The 22574-nt window shown below is 40.7% G+C and overlaps 1 protein-coding gene across 4 annotated transcripts in view; it reads right to left on the bottom strand.

Moving 5' to 3' along the window:
• BBX (BBX high mobility group box domain containing) overlaps window positions 1–22574 on the bottom strand; it is a 143063-nt gene that overhangs the window by 107063 nt on the left and 13426 nt on the right. For 3 of the 4 annotated variants that reach the window (XM_073614965.1, XM_073614964.1, XM_073614966.1), the window contains one exon: window positions 4819–5061. In XM_073614965.1, the coding sequence (XP_073471066.1) occupies window positions 4819–5061 (243 nt within the window). Of the gene's footprint in view, window positions 1–4818; window positions 5062–6656; window positions 6702–22574 lie in introns of all 4 variants that reach the window. The other variant, XM_073614967.1, reaches the window with a different exon arrangement.

Genomic DNA, 22574 nt, shown 5'->3' with positions numbered 1-22574 from the left:
ACAAAAAGGGGTTTGAATGGCTATTAAAGGTAACCATCCTCACCTGTGATCTGTTTGCTTGTAATTAGTGTATGTGTATAAAAAGGTCAATGAGTTTCTGGACTCCTGATAGACCCTTGTATCTTTCATCCAGTGCTGCACTGACGTTTCTGGATTCTGAGTCATGGGGAAAGCAAAGGAATTGTCAAAGGATCTGCGGGAAAAGGTAGTTGAACTGTATAAAACAGGAAAGGGATATAAAAAGATATCCAAGGAATTGAGAATGCCAATCAGCAGTGTTCAAACTCTAATCAAGAAGTGGAAAATGAGGGGTTCTGTTGAAACCAAACCACGGTCAGGTACAATAAGGAGGCACTTGAAGAAAGATGGGCTGCATGGTCGAGTCACCAGAAGAAAGCCACTACTACGCAAATGCCACAAAGTATCCCGCTTACAATATGCCAAACAGCACAGAGACAAGCCTCAAACTTTCTGGCACAAAGTCATTTGGGAGTGATGGGACCAAAATTTAGCTTTTTGGCCACAACCATAAACGTTACATTTGGAGAGGAGTCAACAAGGCCTATGATGAAAGGTACACCATTCCTACTGTGAAACTTGGAGGTAAATCGCTGATGTTTTGGGGAAGTGTGAGCTACAAAGGCACAAGAAATTTGGTCAAAAATGATGGCAAGATGAATGCAGTATGTTATCAAAAAATACTGGAGGAACATTTGCATTCATCAGCCAGGAAGCTGCGCATGGGACGTACTTGGACATTCCAACATGACAATGATCCAAAACACAAGGCCAAGTCGACCTGTCATTGGCTACAGCAGAATAAAGTCAAGGTTCTGGACTGGCCATCTCAGTCTCCTGACCTCAATATCATTGAGCCACTCCGGGGAGATCTCAAACATGCAGCTCATGCAAGAATATACAGGAACTGGAGGCTTTTTGCCAAGAGGAATGGGCAGCTTTACCATCTGAGAAGATAAAGAGCCTCATCCACAAATACCACAAAAGACTTGAAACTGTCATTGATGTTAAAGGGGGCAATACACGGTATTAAGAACTAGGGTATGTAAACTTTTGATTAGGGTCATTTGGGTAGTTTCTTTTGCCATTATGTTTTAAAAAGAGTAAAAACAGTTGATAGATAATAAATGGCTTCAGCCAAACACTAACCATGAGTGAAAGAAAAGTTTGTGTTATCATTTATATTCTCTGAAAAATGGCCAAGAAATAATAAATTCTGCTAGGGTAAACTTATGAGCGCAACTGTGTGTGTGTGTGTGTATATATGTATATATATATGTATATATATATATATATATATATATATATATATATATATGTGTATGTATATATATATATATATATATATATATATATATATATATATATATATATATATATATATATATATATATATATATATATATATACACACACATATACATACACGTGTGTGTAATTTTTGTTTATATATAAAAAAAAAAAAAACCACACACATATACATTATATGTATAATATATACAATATATATATATTACACACATACATACACAAATCTCAAAATGTATATTACTGTTTAACCCATTGGTGCTGAGATAGAGATATATAGATAGAGATATATAGAAAGAAAGACGTCTTCTTTCTCTAATCGCACTAGCTTCTCTCCCAGACTGCCAACCTGAGCTGGAGAATCTGGGACAGACATTTCAGAGTAACAGCCAGTAAGATCTTCAGATCTCACTTTTATAACATGGCCGTTAGTGACAGAATGGTCATGTACTGTGATGAGAAGCCAAGAACATGTTCTCTGCTCCGCATCTCAGTTACATAAACTACACAAGAGTAGATACGGTACACACAAGAGATCTGTTTCATAAACAGACACCTTAGAGAGGTGGGGATGGAGACTGAAAAAAAGGGTCGTGTGAGCAGGAGTAAAAAAAACAGCAGTACACTGATCTTCCCAGTGAACGGCTCTGCGGCGGGGAGGGGGGGGGACGGACCATTGTTCAGGCTCCCAAGTAGAATCTAAAGAAAACAGACCACGCTGGAATGGATGTGCTTCCAGGCCTACCGTGGTCAGTTTGAAATGGGAAAGCAGGGGGACTGGCAGGATCACCAGGTATTTTGCACAAAGGAAGCAGGATACTTTTTGTATATACTTCAGGAATATGAAATGTTGGGATAACATACACTTTAACCCTGTCTGTACAATGCTGGCAGATATGAGCTAGTTGAGCTATGGAATGTTCTGTTTTTGTCTTTCATGTGTTTGCCCTTCCATGTGCTCCTTGCTGTGAAGGCCAGTTATAGGTGGGGGCAGGGGCCTTTTGGTTTGTTACTTGTGTAAGATATGGTCCAGGGACACACTGTACACCTTTGCTGCCATTGTGCTCTTGCTGGGTGTCCAGTGCGCTCCTGTTCCTTTAAGGGGGATTGGGCTGCCTCCAGGCCCACCTGCCCCTCATCTATCCATTTAATGCATGTGCTTCCATTGTGGAGATGCTTATAAATTCATTAGCGTTAGGACTGCGAGAATACACAGGGTGCCGTAAAGAGGCCTTGCAGCTTATGCATGCATTTGCAAATGTGTGCTAACTAAACCCCTGTTTTTAACGCAGACTGTTGGACAGGTTAATTTGGTCAGTTGGCAGACTGGTTGGTGAGCTGAGCTATGGAATGTTCTGTTTTTGTCTTTCATGTAATTGCCCTTCCATGTGCTCCGTGCTGTGAAGGCCAGTTATAGGTGGGGGCAGGGGCCTTTTGGTTTGTTACAGATTTCATTATCACTTATAAACTAGAGGAGTAGGACTTACTGTAATAAGAAAGAGTTAAAGATCTGAAGCAGGGAACGTAAGTTAGAGCACCAGCTATACACTGGGGAAGGGGTCATTTGGTTGTTTTAAACACAGGTGTACTGTAAATGATGGTCCTTTGCTCTTCCTACAAACTTCTATCACTACCTTCCAACAAATGTGCTGCAGAATAATGGTTCTGGATTCTGTGCTAAAGTTTTAAGTGGGGCACACACTATAAGAAAATCGGCGAATGATCGTCCGATTTTTCATATGGTTTCACAGCAAGTCGGAACCAAAAGAAGAAAATAATGGACAAAAGTTCTTGTACGACATGGGTTCTTTTTTTTATGTTTGTTTCTGATTTTTGACGAAGGTATACATTAGAGTTTCACGATTAATCATTAAAAGATCAAGATCTTGATTTAACCCCCCTCTTGATCTTATTCTGGCATTTCCCACGATTACTGTAAACCATGCAGAGTCGTTCTCTGCTCAGAGCTGTCAAAATAAAAAAAAATTAAAAAAGCCAGCAAATGTTTATCAACATTCCTCAGTGCTGAGAGATACAGAAGGGAAGGAAGAGATACAATGTATCACTTGGTTCTTTTAGATCAAAGGGATAAACTTCTTACTGTAAATGAGGCCCAGTTTAATCACTTAAAGACTAAGCCTTTTTCTGACATTTGTTGCTTACAAGTTAAAATCAGTATTTTTTGTTAGAAAATCACTTAGAACCCCCAAACATTATATATATATTTTTATCAGAGACCCTAGAGAATAAAATGGCGATCGTTGCAATATTTTATGTCACACTGTATTTGCGCAGCGGTCTTTCACACGCAATTGTTTGGAAAAAAATACACTTCAATGAATTAAAAAAAACTAAACAGTAAAGTTACCCCAATTGTTTTGTACAATGTGAAAGATGTTACGCCACGAGAATCGTGGGAGAATCATGATCTTTGTTCTAAGCAAAAAAAAAAACAAAAAACTGTGATTCTCTTGATCCAGAATCGTGCAGCTCTAGTAAACATTAAATGAAAATTGTTTGTTCTGTTCCCGTATGAGAAAAATTTTGGAGTTTGTCCCTTTGGAAATTTTTGTTCGGAAGGTTGGAATCAGCTGTCGAAAGTTGTGTACACACTATAAGAAAATCATATGATCGTTTCTTGGATGAAAATGTTCGCTCAATTTTCTTATAGTGTATATGAGCCTTTACAGTGCATGCATTGCAGTCGTAGCCAATCATAGTCAAATACATCACAGTGACAATACTTACTCCACCTGTCATTATGTGAGGCTACCTTCAAAAAATGAGCAGCTGTTAAGATGTGAGGAAACTTTTGGGAAGTGGGGGGCATAACTTGCATAACATAACTCCTGCCTAACAAAAAAGGAAACAGAAACCTCCTAATGCCAAATAAATATGGTACATATGTTACAGCAAATACAATTCTGCACTACAAAAGAAAAGAAAAAATATTTTTAAGGTCTGATTTGTCAGAGTATTTTGGAGAATAATGGGCAATATTTAAAGCGGAAAAAAAAAAAAAAAAAAAAAAAAAAAAGTCAGCAGCTACAAATACTGCAGCTGCTGACTTTTAATACACTTACCTGTCCCAGGGTCCAGCGGTGCAGGGGAACGAAGCCCGGCTCGTCTCCCCCTCCTCTCTGTGGCGCCGGCAATGTCACTGTGGGCGCCTGGCTGTGGCTTCACTGCCGGGCACGCACTGCAGGCTGGGCAATCATCTGGGACCTGTGACTTGTCCCAGATGATTGCCGAGAGGGGGGGGTGAACTTCCTTCTGGCGCCGCGGTGCCTCGGGAGGAAGTGGGAGCTGGAACCCTCTATAAAAAAAAAAAAAAACACATGCCAAATGGCATGTCAGGGGGTCACCTGTTCTTGAAGCGGAAGTTCCATTTTTGGGTGGAACTCCGCTTCAAGTTAAACCAAAGTTCTACATGAAATTCAGATATTTAAAATTTACAAAGCAGATTGTCTGATTATATTTAGTCCAACAAACCTCTTTTGCCATGTCAGTATACTTCTGCTTTTCATTAGGATCCAGGTAGGCCCACCAATCTGCCAATATTTTTGTAGCACCACGGTTATCCAGTCGAGGATGCTCCTGACGCACAAGGGAGCGGTGACGCTTGCAGAACAGTAGGAAAGCGTTCATTGGTCGGCGAGCTCTCTGTTCAGGCGATTCACTGTCTTCTGCTTCATCACCCTCATGTTCAAGACCATCAGCATCAAGGAGCTGGACCTTAAACAGACAGTTATGTAGAATATTAAATAATATATATATATATTATATATAGTGATTCATGAGTGGGTTTATGCAGCTGTAAAAGAATATATTATCATTTTCTACAATTTCTGCTTGTGTAATTTTCTAAAATGGAATGAAAAGATATCACAAAAAAGCAGATGTTTATCCCATATGGACCACATCAAGTTTACTTTTCAGCTATGGGCCTAGTAATTTTGCAATCATGATGACTTTCGTGGCCACAAGCCACTTCCTCAGATAATAACATAAAAAAAATAGTGATAGCAATAAAGAAAAGGAAAATGCAAGAATGGGTATATGTTTCAATAAAAAAATCTGTAGATTAAACTCAGAACATGGACGAAGCAGAATATAAAAAAACAATGTGTCAAATACTATAAAGTAACAATTATTGAACATGAATCATACTATATTCTATATTTCTTCTTTAACCACAACATCATAAGGGCTGGAAAGATTTGCCCCCTTAATGACCAGGCCATTTTTTTGCGATATGGCACTGCGTCACTTTAACTGACAATTGCGCGGTCGTGCGACGCTGTACCCAAACAAAATTTATGTCCCCTTTTTCCCACAAATAGAGCTTTCTTTTGGTGGTATTTGATCACCTCTGAGTTTTTTTATTTCTTGCGCTACAAGCAAAAAAAAAATAAAAGAGCGACAATTTTGAATAAAAAAAACAAACAATTTGTTTTTAACTTTTTGCTATAATAAATTAAAAAAAAAAAATGTAAAAAACTAAATTTCTTCATTAGTATATGCCAATATGTATTCAACATATTTTCGGTAAAAAAAAAATAAACAAAATCACAATAAGCATATATTGATTGGTTACAGTGTCTATCAAATAGGGGATAGATTTATGGCAGTTTTTTTATTTAGTTTTCACTAGTAATGGCGGCGATATGCGATTTTTAGCATGACTGCGACATTGTGGTGTACAGATCGGACACATTTTTGGGACCAGTGGCATTTATATAGCAATCAGAGCTAAAAATATCCACTGATTATTGTATAAATGTCACTGGCAGGGAAGGGGTTAACACTAGGGGGCGATCAAGGGGTTAAGTGTTCCCTAGGGAGGCGTTTCTAACTGTTGGGGGAGTGTAGTGACTGGAGGAGGAGAGAGATCACTGTTCCTGATCATTGGGAACAGCAGATCTCTCTCTACTCACCTGTCAGAACAGGGATCTGTCTGTTTACATTGATAGATCCCCATTCTGGCTCTCTGAGGAGAGATCGTGGGTAGCCGGCGGACATCATTGCTGTCGGCCACAGGCATCAGCTCCGGCGGTGCACACACACCCCCTATCACTCTTAAAGTGGCCATCGTACACCTACTGATATTCGCGCAGCCATGCCGACCTGCCGTAGTATAATGACAGCGGCTGGTGAGCAAGCGGTTAATGTGCTTCTTCTTTAACCACTTGCCCTCTGTAAAATTTACTCCCCTTCATGACCAGGCCATTTTTTTGTGATATGGCACGGTGTTACGTTAACTGACAATTGTGTGGACATGCAATGCTGTGCCTAAAAATGCATGTGTCCCCCCCACAAATAGAACTTACGTTTGGTGGTATTTGTTCACTACTGTTTTTTTTTTATTTTTCACTCTACAAAACAAAAAAAGACTGACAATTAAAAAATAAATAAATATTTTGTACCTTTTTGCTATAAAACATATTCAAAAAAAGGTTTAAACAAAATCACATTCTTCCAAAATTTAGGCCAATATGCATTCTGCTAAATATTTTTGCTAAAAAAAAAATCCCAATAAGCATATATTGATTTATTTGCGCAAAAGTTATACAGTGTCTACAAACTATGGGATAAACACTGAAATTTGTATTCATTTTTTTTTTTATATTAGTAATGGCGGTGATTGGTGAGTTATAGTGGGACTGCGATATTACGACAGTCTGACACTTTGTGGGAACCAGTGACACTAATACAGTGATCAGTGCTAAAAATATGCACCACCATTGTACTAATGACACTGGCTGTGAAGATGTTAAACATCTAGGATGATTGAAGGGTTAAACGTGTGCCTAACCAGTGTTTTTGTGTACTGCGTGTGCTATTTTTACTAAAGCAGAGAAAGAAAATCCATAACATCCCTGGTGACAGAACAGAGCTCTGCCTTGTTTACATAGGCAGAGCTCTGTTCTGTATCTCTCCTTGTCGATCAGCAGGTGCTGGTGGACATCCATTGGCTGGCCCCCGCTGATCTCAGCTTGTGCTGTGTCTAATCACAGCACAGTCACGGTGCGCACCCCCTACCTGAAAGTGTTGGATCACATACTAGGTATGTGATCCCACGCAGGAGAGCCGCTCTGCCACCGTATAATTAAGTTATGCGGCCGGCAAGCAGTTAAACCTGAGACCCAGGGAACAAAGTGCATGTAGCACTTTGTCCCATGTTTCCAGTTCAGGTTAAAGCGGAGTTGTGTGATCCCACATTGCGCCCTCCCCACACCGCCGTCTGACCAAGCTGCTCATTAGGAGACAGATTTATATAAGCACTGTTGGACAATGCTCATAACACATTCACTGGCAGCAAGGTTCACCAGCATCTTCATTCAGCATAGCAGGGGTAGGGGTTAGCACAGACTAGATCAGCATTTACTATGGCCATTCACATATTCTGTGCCGACTCCTCCCTCGTGCATTACAGGGGGTGGGGTCATCACAATGCATGAATGGGAAGAGAAAATGCAGCTTACAATGATCAGTCGAGGCTGGTTGCAGATTGATCACTAGGCTCCACCAGTGCCCACTGATCCTTCACTAATGTAAGTGTAGAGGAATGTTTACTAGAGACGGACAGATCACAGAGATCTTGTTGGAGATCAGATGTGAATGTTCTTTCAGGATACTGCATCCCACTCCATCCCTTTTCCTAATGCACACAGAACTGCTACCACAGCCAAATAGCCAGAGTAACCAGTTTACATTGCCCTGTAGCTGTGTACGTTAGGTTCTATTGATCAGTACTACTGATATCAGCGTAGTTCTGTCTGCCTTACACTAGAGTTGAAAGCAAAACAGAAATTCACATATCTCCTGTCCCTCAGTAGCCCCCCTTTCACTACTGCACTAGACACACACACACACACACACACTGGTGGTGGTGGTATCTACAGTGCTGGCTGTACCTCTGCCATAAGAATGTCCAAAATGGGCTTCAGCCTGGGGTGAAGCTACAGCCAACACGGATATAACAATATGATTTTAAATTTCAAAGTTTCATATCTGAACAGGACCAAGGGCTTCATGCTACTTGGTCCACTGGAGCATCTAACACATAGACCTCTCATATTCTTGATCTACACCTCCTCCCTAGGTCAGTTGATAGCCCATCAATACCATTTCTACGCAGATGACACCCAAATCTATCTCTCTTCCTCCCAGCTCACTCCACCAGTCTCCACACGCATTACTAATTTTCTAACAGATATATCTGTCTGAATCTAGCCAAAACTGAGCTCATAATATTTCCTCCCCAACATACCCCTTTCCTTGACTTGTCTGTCAAGATCAATGGCACAACAATCAACACGTACCCGCATGCCAAGGTGCAATCCTGGACTCTACACTATCCTTTTGGGCTCACATACAAATAGCTGTCCAAAGCATGCTGCCTCAACCTCTGCAACATCTCCAAAACACTCCCCTTCCTAACCAATAAACACCACAAAGCTTCCAATTTATTTCCTGGTCATCTCTTGCCTCGACATTGGCTTACCTTTACATAGGCTATCCCCACCTTCAGTCTATCATGAATTCTGCTGCCAGACTCATCCACCTTATCAACCATTTATGGTCTGCTACTGTCTGCAACTTCCTCTACTGGCTTCCGCCCACACAACAAATTAAATTCAAAATACAAAGAATAATTTACAAAGTCATCCACAATTCTGCCTCAAACTCCATCACTAACCTGGTCTCAAAATACCATTCAAATCATTCTCTTTGTTTCTTCCAAGACCCCCTGCTCTCTTGTTACCTCCTCCCATACTTGACTTCAGGACTTCTCCTGAGCCTCTCCCATGCTATGGAACTCCCTGCCCTAATCTGTCCAACTATGTCCTACTCTGTCTGCTTTTAGATGATCCTCATTTCTGAAAACCCCATATCTTCTGAGGAATATCCTGCCTCCATCTAACAAGTGTACTTTTATTTTCTCCAACAGCTCATCCCCCACACTTATTACCTTTTGTATCTCTTGACCCTCCCTCCTAGATTGTAAGCGCTAACGAGCAGGGCCCACTGATTTCTATTGTATTGAATTGTATTGCAACTGTATTGTCTGTCCTCATGATGTAAAGCACTGTGCAAACTGTTGGCGCTATATAAATGCTGTATAATAACAATAAGTTAAGTGTGTGCTGACGTGTTCTTTTTTTAAGCATTACATTTTGATTTTATTTAATTTCAAGCACCTAGCTATCACAGCAGACAGCAGTAAGGCACTGTCAACGAAACTCGTGACTCCTGGAAGCAGAAACCAAGATAAGTATTTTTTCTTTTTTAGCCCAGTTTAATTTTTTTTTAATTAGCTTACATTTGAGAGATGGGGCCTTTTAGTAGAGCGGAGCTTGTTTTTCGTGGAAGGTCTAGTTTGAAAACCCATTTACACCAGGTACGGTGGGACTACAAATGATGGCTAATCCAGCGCAGTCCCACCGCAAGATAAGGCATGCTGCTGTGTTGCAGTGGCATGTGGGCCTTGTATACTGAAAAAAATTACAGCAATCCAGTGTCTTTCACTGAGGAGTCCTTTCACCACGTGGTGGCCAATAGAACTTATAGGAAGAGTACAATCAAAGCTCATTTGGCTGTACTTCTCCACTGGATCAAGGGAGACCAGTTCGTTCTGCACTCCTGTGACCCATTTTTCAGCAGGCTAAACCACGCTGGTTGGCTGACGTCACAGAGCCAGTCCAGGCTTGGGAAAGATTGCAGCCATATGGTCAGGATTTGCCCACATGCCTGGACCGGGACCTGACTTGGCCTCTCAGGGGCCACTGAGAGCCTGAGGCGGCCGCTCCTGCCCCCTCCACAGCCCAGCGTTCCAATGAGAGGGGGTGAGACCAGAGAGCTGCTGACTGACAAGTCACCAGCTCTCAGCTCAGGGAGCTGTGAGAACTGAGCGATCGGCGGTGTTTGACCACTCATGTTCTCAGCGTTAGAGCCGGCGGGGGACAGCTGCATTCTGATTCTAAAAAAAAATAAAAAACAATTTCCACACTTCTTTTAATAAAATGTATTTGTGTGACATTTCAATAAAGTTAATTTAAAAATGAATAATTAGAGCCCAGGCCTTGACCCCTTAGAGATGCTGTGGAATGACCTAAAGAGAGCTGTTTACAAAACTGCTTCAGCTTAGACACATTTGAAGGATGTCTGGTGTAAAGGGGAATGGTCAAAAATTCTCCTGAACACTGTGCAGGTCTGATCCAGAGCTACCGAAAGTGCTTGCTTGAAGTCATTGCTGCCAAATGAGGTAGAAACAGTGCTTACTTTCTCCCCACCCCCAACACTGTGGATGTTTGTTGGGTGTGTTCAATAAAGATACAAGAAATTTGATTTTTGGTTTGGGTGTGATCAGCTTAAAAAGTGGATGTAAACCCGATTCATAAAATTTGACCTAAGCATATATATCTGTAGTGTTTAGTTATCTCTCTCAAAAAACCCTGACAAGCTCTCCAACAACCGAGATAAAACCAGCCTGAAATTTGTGGGGTGGGTGCTATAAATAGATTAGCAGAGAGCTGGTCTATTCACAGCACAGCTCTGCACATTCCTTCCTTCCTCTTACTCTGCCCATGTGGAGAGGGGGTGTGTGCCTTTCTTCCAATCAGCTGTCACACAGTGTATGCCAAGACTTTACTCCCAGTGCTGAACAGGAAGGAGAAAATTTCTAACACTATGTGCACTTTCTAAAAAATATAGCAAGCTGAAGACAGCAGCTATACAGTGGATATAAAAAGTCTACACACCCCTGTTAAAATGTCAGGTTTCTGTGATGTAAAAAAATTAGACAAAAGATAAAAGTTTCAGAACCTTTTCCACCTTTAATGTGACCTATAAACGGTACAACTCAGTTGAACAACAAACTGAAATCTTTGGTAGAGGAGAGTAAAAATAAAATAATATGCTTGCATAAGTGTGCACACTCTTAAACTAATACTTTGTTGAAGCACCTATTGATTTTATTACAGCACTCAGTCCTTTTAGGTATGAGTCTATCAGCATGGCACATCTTGACTTGGCAATATTTGCCCAATCTTCTTTGCAAAAACACTTCAAATCTGTCAGATTGTGAGGGCATCTCCTGTACACAGCCCTCTTCAGATCAACCCACAGATTTTCAATCGGATTCAGGTCTGGGCTCTGGCTGAGCCAATTCAAAACTTTAATCTTCTTCTGGTGAAGCCATTCTTTTGTTGATTTGGATGTATGCTTTGGGTTGTTATGCTGAAAGATGAAGTTCCTCTCCACGTTCAGCTTTCTAGCAGAAGCCTGAAGGTTTTGTGCCAATATTGACTGGTATTTGGAACTGTCTCTACTTTGACTAAGGCCCCTGTTCCAGCTGAAGAAAAACAGCCCCAAAGCATGATGCTGCCACCACCATGCTTCACATTGTGCTGCCTGGGTTCAAGAATATAATGCTGCCCCCCCCACTCCCCCAAAAAAATCACGCACACCGAAAGGCCCCCTATATCCATTATTTTAGATCATGATAATTAAAATTAAATTTATCAGGAAGTCAAATTTACATGCAACAGCAACTTGTCTATATGCAAAATTATATGACATACCATTATGTTTAATTCCAAGGGGCGGGTTAGGGTAGTATAGTGGTGGGCTAGGTATAGAGATAGGCTAGGGTAGACTTATATAGACAGGCTAGGGTAGCATATGGACTGGCTAAGGCAGTATAGGGGCAGGCTAGGGTAGTATATGGACAAGCTAGGGTAGTATATGGACAGGCGGAACGGCCCGGGGGCAGTTCTCATGAGACACAAAACTGCTAGAAAAATAATCTTGGTCAATTTGCTGGGTAAATAGAAGAGGAGAGGCCATGGTTCAATTTGCTGCCCCTCTCAAAGTGCTGCCTGGGTCAAATGGACCCACTGTAGGGCCGGCCCTGACTGTGGGCATGGTGTGATTTGGTAATTTTGGTGTTTTTGCGCCAAATATATCTTTTGGAATTATAACCAAAATGTTCAACCTTGGTTTCATCAGACCAGAACACATTTTCCCACATGCGTCTGTGATATTTCAGATGTATTTTTGGAAAATTTAGCCAGGCTTGGACGTTTTTCTTCGTAAGAAAAGGCTTCCGTCTTGCCACACTACCCTTATAGCCCAGACATATGAAGAATACGGAAGATTCTTGTCACATGTACCACACAGCCAGTACTTGCCAGATGACCCTGCAGCTCCTTTAATGTTGCTGTAGGCCTCTTGGCAGCCTCCCTGACCACTTTTCTTCTCTTTTCATCAATTTTGGAGGAATTTCCAATTATTGGTAATGTCACTGTTGTGCTGTATTTTCTCCACTTGATGATAACCATCTTCGCTGTGTTCCATGGTATATCTGATGCCTTGGAAATTCTTTTGTACCCTTCTCCTGACTGATACCTTTTAACAATGAGATCCCTCTTATGCTTTGGAATCTCCCTGCAGACCATGGCTTTTTCTATAGGATGCGACTAAGAAAATGTCAGGAAAGACCTACTGGAACAGCTTAACTTTATTTGGGGTTAATCAGAGGCACTTTAAATGATGGCGGGTGTGTAATGACTCCTATTTAACATGAGTTTGAATGCGATTGCTTAATTCTGAACACAGCTACATCACCAGCTATGAGAGGGTGTGTACACTTATGCAACCACACTATTTTATTCTTTTATTTTTACTTCCCTTCACCTAAAAGATTTGTTTGTTTTTCAATTGAGTTGTACAGTTTACAAGTCACATTAGAGGTGGGAAAAGTTCTGAAATGATCAATCTTTGCCTCATTTTTTTTACAACACGGGTGTGCAGACTTTTTATATCCACTGTACATGTAAAACATATGTAGGAGGATTTGTTTCATCTCTGTGTATCATCTGAGGCTGTTCACTTCACTGGGTATATGTGATATTTTACATCCACTTTAAGCATCTTGCGTGTGTCTATTGTTGTGACTTTGATGAGGTTCAGATCACACTGAAGGGCAAATTACTGCAAAAAACAGTTAATTTCAAGAGGTTCGCATTCCTTTCTCTTGCCGTTGTAAATAACATATGACAGATTTGCTTTAACCATGACTGACTTCAGCATAAACAGTAGTAAGCACACAACATACGTGATTTCTTTCTTTCTTTCTTTTTTTTTTTAAACCTTCAACGCTCAGTATTTATTTTGCTTATTATGATCCTGACCCTCATTTAAAAGAGATTTACTTCAATCCACTACCCGTGTTATATAAATCCTCTGCAATGCCTGTCATGATTTGAATCACACTGGTTATTAAAAGGCATTTTTGATTATCTCTCCACACAAATTAAATGTAAGACGACTGGACATAGCAATGTACAATTCTATCATTTCTTACTAGCTGGCACATGACAGGACAGCATGTCACCAGCTATGAAGTCATGGACACATTCCCCAACACAATCAAGACTCCTTACTATTATATTATTCACAAGTGCAGACTCTTCTATAGACAAATGCCATTTTGTTGCAGAAATTAAAAGGCAATTACATTATTCCTTTTCCTACATTACAAAAAATATTGTACAATCTAGGAAACCATGCGAACAATTAAAAGGAGTTTTCAGGTATAATAAATATTTTTGGTAACACGGAAAGGCCCAGCTCACCATAGTCCCTTTTGGAGCTAAACTGTAGTCATGACTAATAGCAGAAAAAAACTTTTTTAATAGTATTAAAAGTAGCTACATATCAATCATCTTTTAAAATTTTTTCTTTGCGCCATATGCCACTAAAAGCTCTGTATGACCAGAAGCCATTCTTTGAACAACTGCACCTTCCCTTTCTGAAAGGAAACCTGTCCGCGTGAATTTCTGCACTTGCGCATTAATAACTTATCATGGGATCACAGCACACTTAGCTACCCCGGCTGCCAGTCAAAATATTACCTACTTGCTTCAAGCTGCTTCTCTACAGTGTACTGCACCAGTGTTAGTTTTGAATCAAATTTTGATTCAGTTTTAATCATAGTCTTGACTAAAATGCTGTTTTAGTTGTAGCTGCTGACTTAATTTTTTGTGGCAGGACGGCCCCTAAGTGCAAAATCACATAGCTTTACGTGATTTATTTTTTATTTTTTGGCTCTGGGGCTCGCGTGCTGCTGATGCCCTGTTCCTGCTGTGATTGGACACAGCAGGAGCCAATCAGTGGGTCCTGCGGACCCGATGTCTGCTGGAAACCCAATGATCGTTTCGAGAGGGGCAGAACAGTGGTCTGCCTATGTAAACAAGGCAGATCGCCATTCTGCTAGTAAGGAAGACAGAGATCTTGTGTTTCTGCTATGCAGGAACACGGATCTCCGTCTTCCTACAGTTAAACCATCCCCCACGCAGTAAGAATTCACTCCCAGGGGACACATTTAACACTTTGATTGCCCCTGTTAACCCCTTGCCTGCCAGTGTCATTAGTACAGTGAAATTTTTTTTAGCACTGATCACTGTATGGGTGTCACTGGTCCCCAAAAAAAGTGGCAAAAGTGGCAGGTGTCCGATTTGTCTGCCGCAATATCAGTCCCACTAAAAATCGCTGATCGCCGCCATTACTAGTAAAAAAAAAAAAATTTAAAAAGTCCATAAATCTATCCCATAGTTTGTAGACGCTATAAAACTTTTGCGCAAATCAATCGTTCTTTTTTTTTACCAAAAACATATTGGCCTAAATTGATGAAAAAAAATGTGATTTTTAAAATTTTTTTATTGGATGTGTTTTATAGCAGAAAACAAATTTTATAGCGCAAAATAGGTGATCAAATACCACCAACAGAAAGCTTTATTTGTGGGGAAAAAAAAAGAACATCAATTTTATTTGGGTACAGTGACGCACGACCGTGCAATTGTCAGTTAAGGCAAAAATGGCCTGGTCATGAAGGGGGTGAACCTTCCAAAGCTAAAGAGGTTAAGCATTTCTATAGAATTTCCAAACTCATTATACAGTATACTCCTAGAGTAAAAATATAATAACATGTTAGTATTTATGGTATTAAAAAGGTACGATTAGGCTCGATTCACACTGCCCCGACTTGTGAGACCCCCAAGTCACGTAACATGTGAAATCCCATTTTAGTCAATGTCTTTATTGGCACTATTGAAGTCACTCCGACTTTAGAAAAGGTTCTATCTGACTTGCGCCCATAGACTGTAACCACTTAAGGACCGGGCCTGTTTTTTAGATGTGTTGTTTACAAGTTAAAAACTGTTTTTTTTTTTGGTAGAAAATTACTAAATTAGATTAGAAATAAATTAGAACCCCCAAACATTATACATTTTTTTTCTAACACCCTAGAGAAGAAAATGGCAGTCGTTGCAATACTTTCTGTTACACCGTATTTGCACAGCGGTCTTACAAGCGCACTTTTTTTTTTAAATTACACTTTTTTTAATTAAAAAAGAAGATAACAGTAAAGTTAGCCCAATTTTTTTTTATATTGTGAAAGATAATGTTACGCCGAGTAAATTGATAGCCAACATGTCACGCTTCAAAATTGCGCCCGCTCATGGAATGGCGACAGACTTTTACCCTTAAAAATCTCCATAGGTGACAGTTAAAAAATTCTAGAGGTTGCATGTTTTGCGTTACAGAGGTCTAAGGCTAGAATTATTGCTCTTGCTCTACCTATTGCGGCGATACCCCACATATGTGGTTTGAACACCGTTTTCATATGCGGACGCTACTCGCGTATGCGTTCATTTCTGTACGCGAGCTCGGCGGGACGGGGCGCGCTTAAAAAAAATTTGTTTTTTCTTATTTATTTTACCTTTTATTTTTATTTTTTACACTGTTTAAAAAACAAAAAATGTGCCACTTTTATTCCTATTACAAGGAATGTAAAAATCCCTTGTAATAGAAGCATGACAGGACCTCTTAAATATGAGATCTGGGGTCAAAAAGATCTCAGATCTCATATTTACACTAAAACGCGATAAAAAAGAAAAAAATAAATAAAAAAATTTTGTCAAAAAAAAAAAAAAAGGCCCTTTAAGAGCTATGGGCGGAAGTGACATTTTGACGTTTCTTCCGCCCTGCAGTGTCATGGACAGGTGGGGGCCATCTTCCCCTCACTCGTATTCATGCACAGTCACGGGAAGGATCCGATTGCCTCCGCCGCTGCTGAGGGCTCCGCTAAGCGGCCGATAAAAGTTATCTTGTGGCGAATCCGCCGCAGAGACCACTTTTATCTTTTAGCGGACTGCCGGCAAGTCAAAAGTGAGGACGGATATAGTTGTGCAGCGGTCCGGAAGTGGTTAAAGGAAGTTGTCTCTAAGTCAGATCTTAATTGATGTGATTTGGATCTGACATTACAGGAGGATTATGCAGGCATTCCCTGAAGTTTCAAAGTCGCTTTAAGTTGCCCAGCAAAGTCGCACTGCAGATTGCAGCAGTGTGAATCGAGCCTTAGCCATTGTGATATATAAAGTCTTTATAAATAAAACCAAGTTTCATAAACAAAAAGTGTAGCTGCTGACTGTTGCTGCAGCCATGTTCTCCCCGTGTCCTTCCTCGGCGGCGCCGGCATCTCTACTATGCTGCAAGCTGTCACCGCTGCGCATGCATGAGCGGCGCTGCGGTCTGTGACTGGCCCCTGCAGTCTTCTAGGACCTGTCGTATGTCCCAGAAGACTTCGGGAGGGAAAGCTTCTGCTACCGGTCACCCAGGCGACCGAAATGGAAGTGGGAGCAGGTACCTGATCCCCCCCCCCCCCCCCCTCACTAAAAGCTCTGTTTCACAAACAGGAGCCAGGGAAGAGGCGTTAAAGCGGAAGTTCCACTTTTGGGTGGAACTCCGCTTTAAGAAAAAAAAGAAAAGCTTTTTTCTTATTTTTTTTTTTCTTTTAGCAGCTTAGCAGATGCCTCCTACTTATTCTTTTGTGGTAGTGCAGTGTTAATTCAATCTAGTTTTAGTCATAGTCTTTTGACTAAAATGCCATTTTAGTTTTAGTCGTATTTTAGTCTACTAAAATAGTGTTAATTTCATTAAGGAAAAAAATGTTCATCAATGAAATTAATACTGCAATAATGAGATCCAATGATACTGCTGTTGTACCCTGTGAAATCAGCATGGCATCATACAGTCTCATGATGAAAACCTTAGGAGCATAGTCAGTGTAATCCAGTTTATCAGGATTCTAAGGTCTGACTGTTCCTGTCCAAGAAGAAAGTTTTGGGTGTTCCAACGTTTCTTCTTGCCTTTTATATATTATAAAACTGGGAACTCAAGTGACGGAGAACTGAACAACACAGTCCTTAAAACATATATTGTGGGTAAACATACTATGGCATAACTCCGTTTAGGGCAGACTGACTTTTTAATAAAAACAGCAAGCATCTAAGAGATGAATCCTACCAAAAAAAAAAAATGCTAGTTACCTGGTTGTCACACTGATGCACTGACATCAATGCTTTCAGAGTCACAAGCTGGGAACAAGTATACATAAGGAAGTCTGACACTCATTTTCAACATGCATGTTCCAGGTTTGCGACTTAAAATATATGGACACTAAACAGTCAGCCAAAGCATTTTTAGAAGGGGTCTACCAGTGGCAGCCTCACCATATGCACCATAACAACCACTTTAAACCATATAAACCTAGGACCCACCGAAACCCCAACACGGACTGGGGAGATGTATGCTGCCTGTCACCTCCCTTGTGTGAGTGTCATCTGTTACCTCAGGAAGGGCTGGGGGTTTAGGGGGCTGGGTTGGCGTGTGTGTTGCCTGTCACCTCTGGGGAGGGGGCTGTGGTGGTGAGTGTGGGGGCCGCCTGTCACCTCCCTTGTGTGAGTGCCACCTGTCATCTGGCAGGCTGTTGGTGCACCTTCTAATGGCTTGTCACCTCATGTGTGCATATGCAGCCCGTCTCCTCTGGGCCAGCGCGGCTTCTCCCCCTTCCTCTCCGTACGTAAGGTGACCACAGAGAGGGAAGGGAGTAGTGGTGCTGGGGGAAAGGGAGTGGGTGCCCTCTGGTGATGGGAGAGCAGGTAATGCTTGCTCGCTTGCCTGCTGCCCACCCACTGCCACACGGCTCAGCCCCCAACAAGCCACAGACCTGCACTGGTTCACGGCCTCTGCTCTATACAGGAGCACAGTGTTCACTTTCTATAGTGTATATGACCTGTTCTAGTGTTTATTGCCACAAAAATAGAATATTTCAAAGGCTCTGGATTACTACCTAAATATACTAGCAATTAATAAACAACAACACAGTAGATGCATCACTATTGCAAATAAATTATTTTTAGAGTCACCCAATTTTTAGGGGGGGGGGGGGGGGAGTCACAAGTACAAACTGATAAAATTCAAGGCAAGTGCATTAGGATGCTACCATAAAGTTGAAAGTGAGGCTTTATTTCTCTCCTGACATTTTCCGATGCAGGTTTGAATTGCATGAACATACAACTGACCTTAAAAAGGTAGATGATATAGACTTTCGGGAACAATGGAATGAGCTCAAACATTCAAATTACCCTCACTCCAAAGGCTACAAAAAGCAGCTCAGCTTAGCTCAGCTAAGAGAATGAGTGAGTGCTGTTACAGAGGTAGGGAAACAAGTGTGACTAGTTTTTCACCCTGTCTTATTCAAAAGAGGACATCCAATCTCCCAAGACGTGCTGCAAGGCCTTGGACTAACTGCCTAGGCTATTTGTGATTGCAAAGAGTAGAAGACATGTTTAGGATTTCATAATGTAAAATTCTGTTTATTAGATTCATCTTTACAATGGTTTGTCTTTAGCTATTTTGTGGAGCTACACACAATACATCTGTGCAGGTTTACTTTAGCATGTAGCTAAATTTTTTATTCAATTTTGGGCTGTGTTTCTGTTAGGGAGACAACGTCTCTTTGTCCTTGTGACCCTTATTACTGGGACTAAAACTAAAAAGAAGATCCAAATTTTAAGTAGTCACCAAAAAAGGAATGAAGAAAAAAAAAAAAATCTACTAATGGATATACTTTTTCCGGTGACAACTGTCTAAGAGAGAGTTTTCCTCATGTAGAGAGATGAGAGGGTTTAAATATTCTCTACTATATCCAAAATGGAAGTTTTGACTTTAGATATACTTCAAGTGCAGCTGATAAAATAACTATATCTATCTTTATATCGTCTTCTTATAATCCCCTACACAGTAGTAGTACAGCTAAAGCTGGCCATACAATAGTAGCATTGTGTTCAAATCAATATTTTTTTAAAGAATCAAATCGTTAATGGAGTAAAAACAACATTTTATTTCTACCCCAGAGATGGGAAATTTCGAAGGAGTAGGATGGAAAATTTTATAGGATGAAATATTTTTCAAAAACCAAAAATTTCTAACAATGGATGTTGTTTTCATCTGGAAGTCCATTCATTCCAAAATCAAAGGTTAAAAATAAAACCTTTTTTTGGGAGTACTTTGGAACAACATTCCTCAACAAAAATTGAGTCATCGAAATGTACTGATATGTTCGGACGACTATTCACATGAACGTTTGTTCAAAAAACGACTAGTTTGTTAAGAAAAGTAACACAAGTTGTATCAGGAAAATATGACTACTGCATTTCAAAGTTTTTTCTAATACAGGGAACAAGTTGGAAGTACATAGCTACAGAGAGCAGAAAACAGTGTCACTCTAGGCTCACTCTAGCTATACAGTATGGAAGAGGTACACCGATTAGTCATAAGTTTAAGACCATCCACCTAATACTGCGTAGGTCCACCTTTTGCCACCAAAACAGCACTGAGCCATTGAGGCATGGACACCACTAGATCTCTGGTGGTAGATTGTGGTATGCGATTCCAAGTCATCAGCAACAGATCCTTTAAATTGGTTGTAAGGGCAGAGAGTTTATCTTAATGCATTCTATGCATTAAGATAAAAAACCTTCTGTGTGCAGCAGCCCCCCTCATACTTACCTGAGCCCCATCTAGCTCCAGCGATGTCGCACAAGAGACTCGGCTGTCTGGGACTATCCCTCCTCATTGGCTGAGACAGCAGCGAAGCACCAATGAGAGAGAGGGGGGGATGGCAGGGCCGGGCCTTGGCTCTGTGTCTGAATGGACACAGGGAGCTGCAGCTTGGCTCAGGAGCCACCATAGCAATCTGCTTGCTGTGGGGGCACTCAATAGGAGGGAGGGGCCAGAAGCGCCGGCAAGGGAGCAGAGAAAAGGAGGATCTGGGCTGCTCTGTGCAAAACCACTGCACAGAGCAGGCAAGTATAACATATTTAATATACAGTTTTGCATACCCTACAGTGCCTTGAAAAAGTATTCATACCCTTGAAATTTTCCACATTTTGTCATGTTACAACCAAAAATGTAAATGTATTTTATTGGGATTTTATGTGGCAGACCAACACAAAGTGGCACATAATTATGAAGTGGAAAGAAAATGATAAATGGTTTTCAATTTTTTTTTTTACCTATGTGGCAGACCAACACAAAGTGGCACATAATTATGAAGTGGAAAGAAAATGATAAATGGTTTTCAATTTTTTTTTTTTACCTATAAATATCTGAAAAGTGTGGCATGCATTTGTATTCAGCCCCCTTTACTCCGATACTCCATAACTAAAATCTAGTGGACCCAATTACCTTCAGAAGTCACCTAATTAGTAAATACAGTTCACCTGTATGTCATTTAATCTCAGTATAAATACAGCTGTTCTGTGAAGCCCTCACAAGAGTATGGCACAACTGCAAACCTACCAAGACATGGCCGTCTACCTAAACTGACAGGCCGGGTAAGGAGAGCATTAATCAGAGAAGCAGCCAAGATGCCCATGGTAACTCTGGAGGAGTTGCAGAGATCCCCAGCTCAGGTGGGAGAATCTGTCCACAGGACAACTATTAGTCATGCCCTCCACAAAACTGGCCTTTATGGAATAGTGGCAAGAAGAAAGCCATTGTTGAAAGAAAGCCATAAGAAGTTCTATTTGCAGTTTGCGAGAAGCCATGTGGGGGACACAGCAAACATGTGGAAGAAGGTGCTCTGGTCAGATGAGACCAAAATTTTACTTTTTGGCCAAAAAGCAAAATGGTGGCAAAAAAACAACAACACACCATCCCCACCATGAAACATGGTGATGGCAGTATGTTGTGGGGGTGCTTTTTTTCAGCAGGGACAGTGAAGCTGATCAGAGTTGATGGGAAGATGGATGAAGCCAAATACAGGGCAATCTTAGAAGAATTCCTGTTAGAGCCTGCAAAAGACTTGAGACTGGGGCGGAGGTTCACCTTCCAGCAGGATGACCCTAAATATACAGTCAGAGCTACAATGGAATGGTTTAGACTAAAGCATATTCATGCGCTAGAACGGACAGTCAAAGTCCAGACTAAATCCAAGTGAGAATCTGTGGCAAGACTTGAAACTCACTGTTCAGGCGCTCTCCATCCAACCTGACAGAGATTGAGCTATTTTGCAAGGAAGAATGGGCAAAAATGTCACTCTCTAGATGTGCAAAGCTGGTAGAGACGTCCCCAAAAAGTCCTGCAGCTGTAATTGCAGTGAAATTGCTGTCTGTGGTACTACAAAGTATTGATTTAGGGGGGCTGAATACAAATGCACGCTACACTTTTCAGATATTTGTAAAAAAAAAATATCTGAAAACCATTTATCATTTTCCTTTCACTTCACAATTATGTGCCACTTTGGGTTAGTCGATCACATAAAATTCCAATAAAATACATTTTTTTTTTTGGTTGTAACATGACAAAATGTGAAAAATTTAAAGGGGTATGAATATTTTTTCAAGGCACTGTATATGCATTTACTTAAAATTTCCATTGCAGTGTATGTAAACTAAATAAGATTAGGACTAAAAAATATTTTTTTTGCTAAACATTCTGTTACATAGTCAGATATATAAGAAATATTGCTAATCAATATTTTAAATTTCCTAGACAACAGCAGGTGCAGCTTTATGCTTCTTTACATGTTTTCTATAGCTCTTTATCTCCTCTTGTCAGTTAACAGAGCGCAATGGCCCAAGTTAAAATCTGTACAACATTCCTCATCCCACTCAGACCCAAGAGTTCAATGAGAGACACTGTGTTGGAAAGGAAAGGCCCTTGCTCTATATTTAGAAAACACAAATTGCTCTGGGAAATCTTTGTCACGTGTTGCATGTTTAATTGTAAAACATAGTTACTTAAAGTGTTAATTCACCTTTTCAGACAAAAGATGAAAAGGCAAACACCCTACACATCCTTCTCGCCTCCTTGGTCCCCAGGTCCAGGAATTTAAA

The sequence above is a fragment of the Aquarana catesbeiana genome, linkage group LG02 (genome assembly GCF_042186555.1).
Source record: "Aquarana catesbeiana isolate 2022-GZ linkage group LG02, ASM4218655v1, whole genome shotgun sequence".
Classification (NCBI taxonomy): Eukaryota; Metazoa; Chordata; class Amphibia; order Anura; family Ranidae; genus Aquarana; species Aquarana catesbeiana.
The sequence above is the reverse complement of the archived record's forward strand: the minus strand, read 5'-3'. Positions and strand labels throughout refer to the sequence as shown.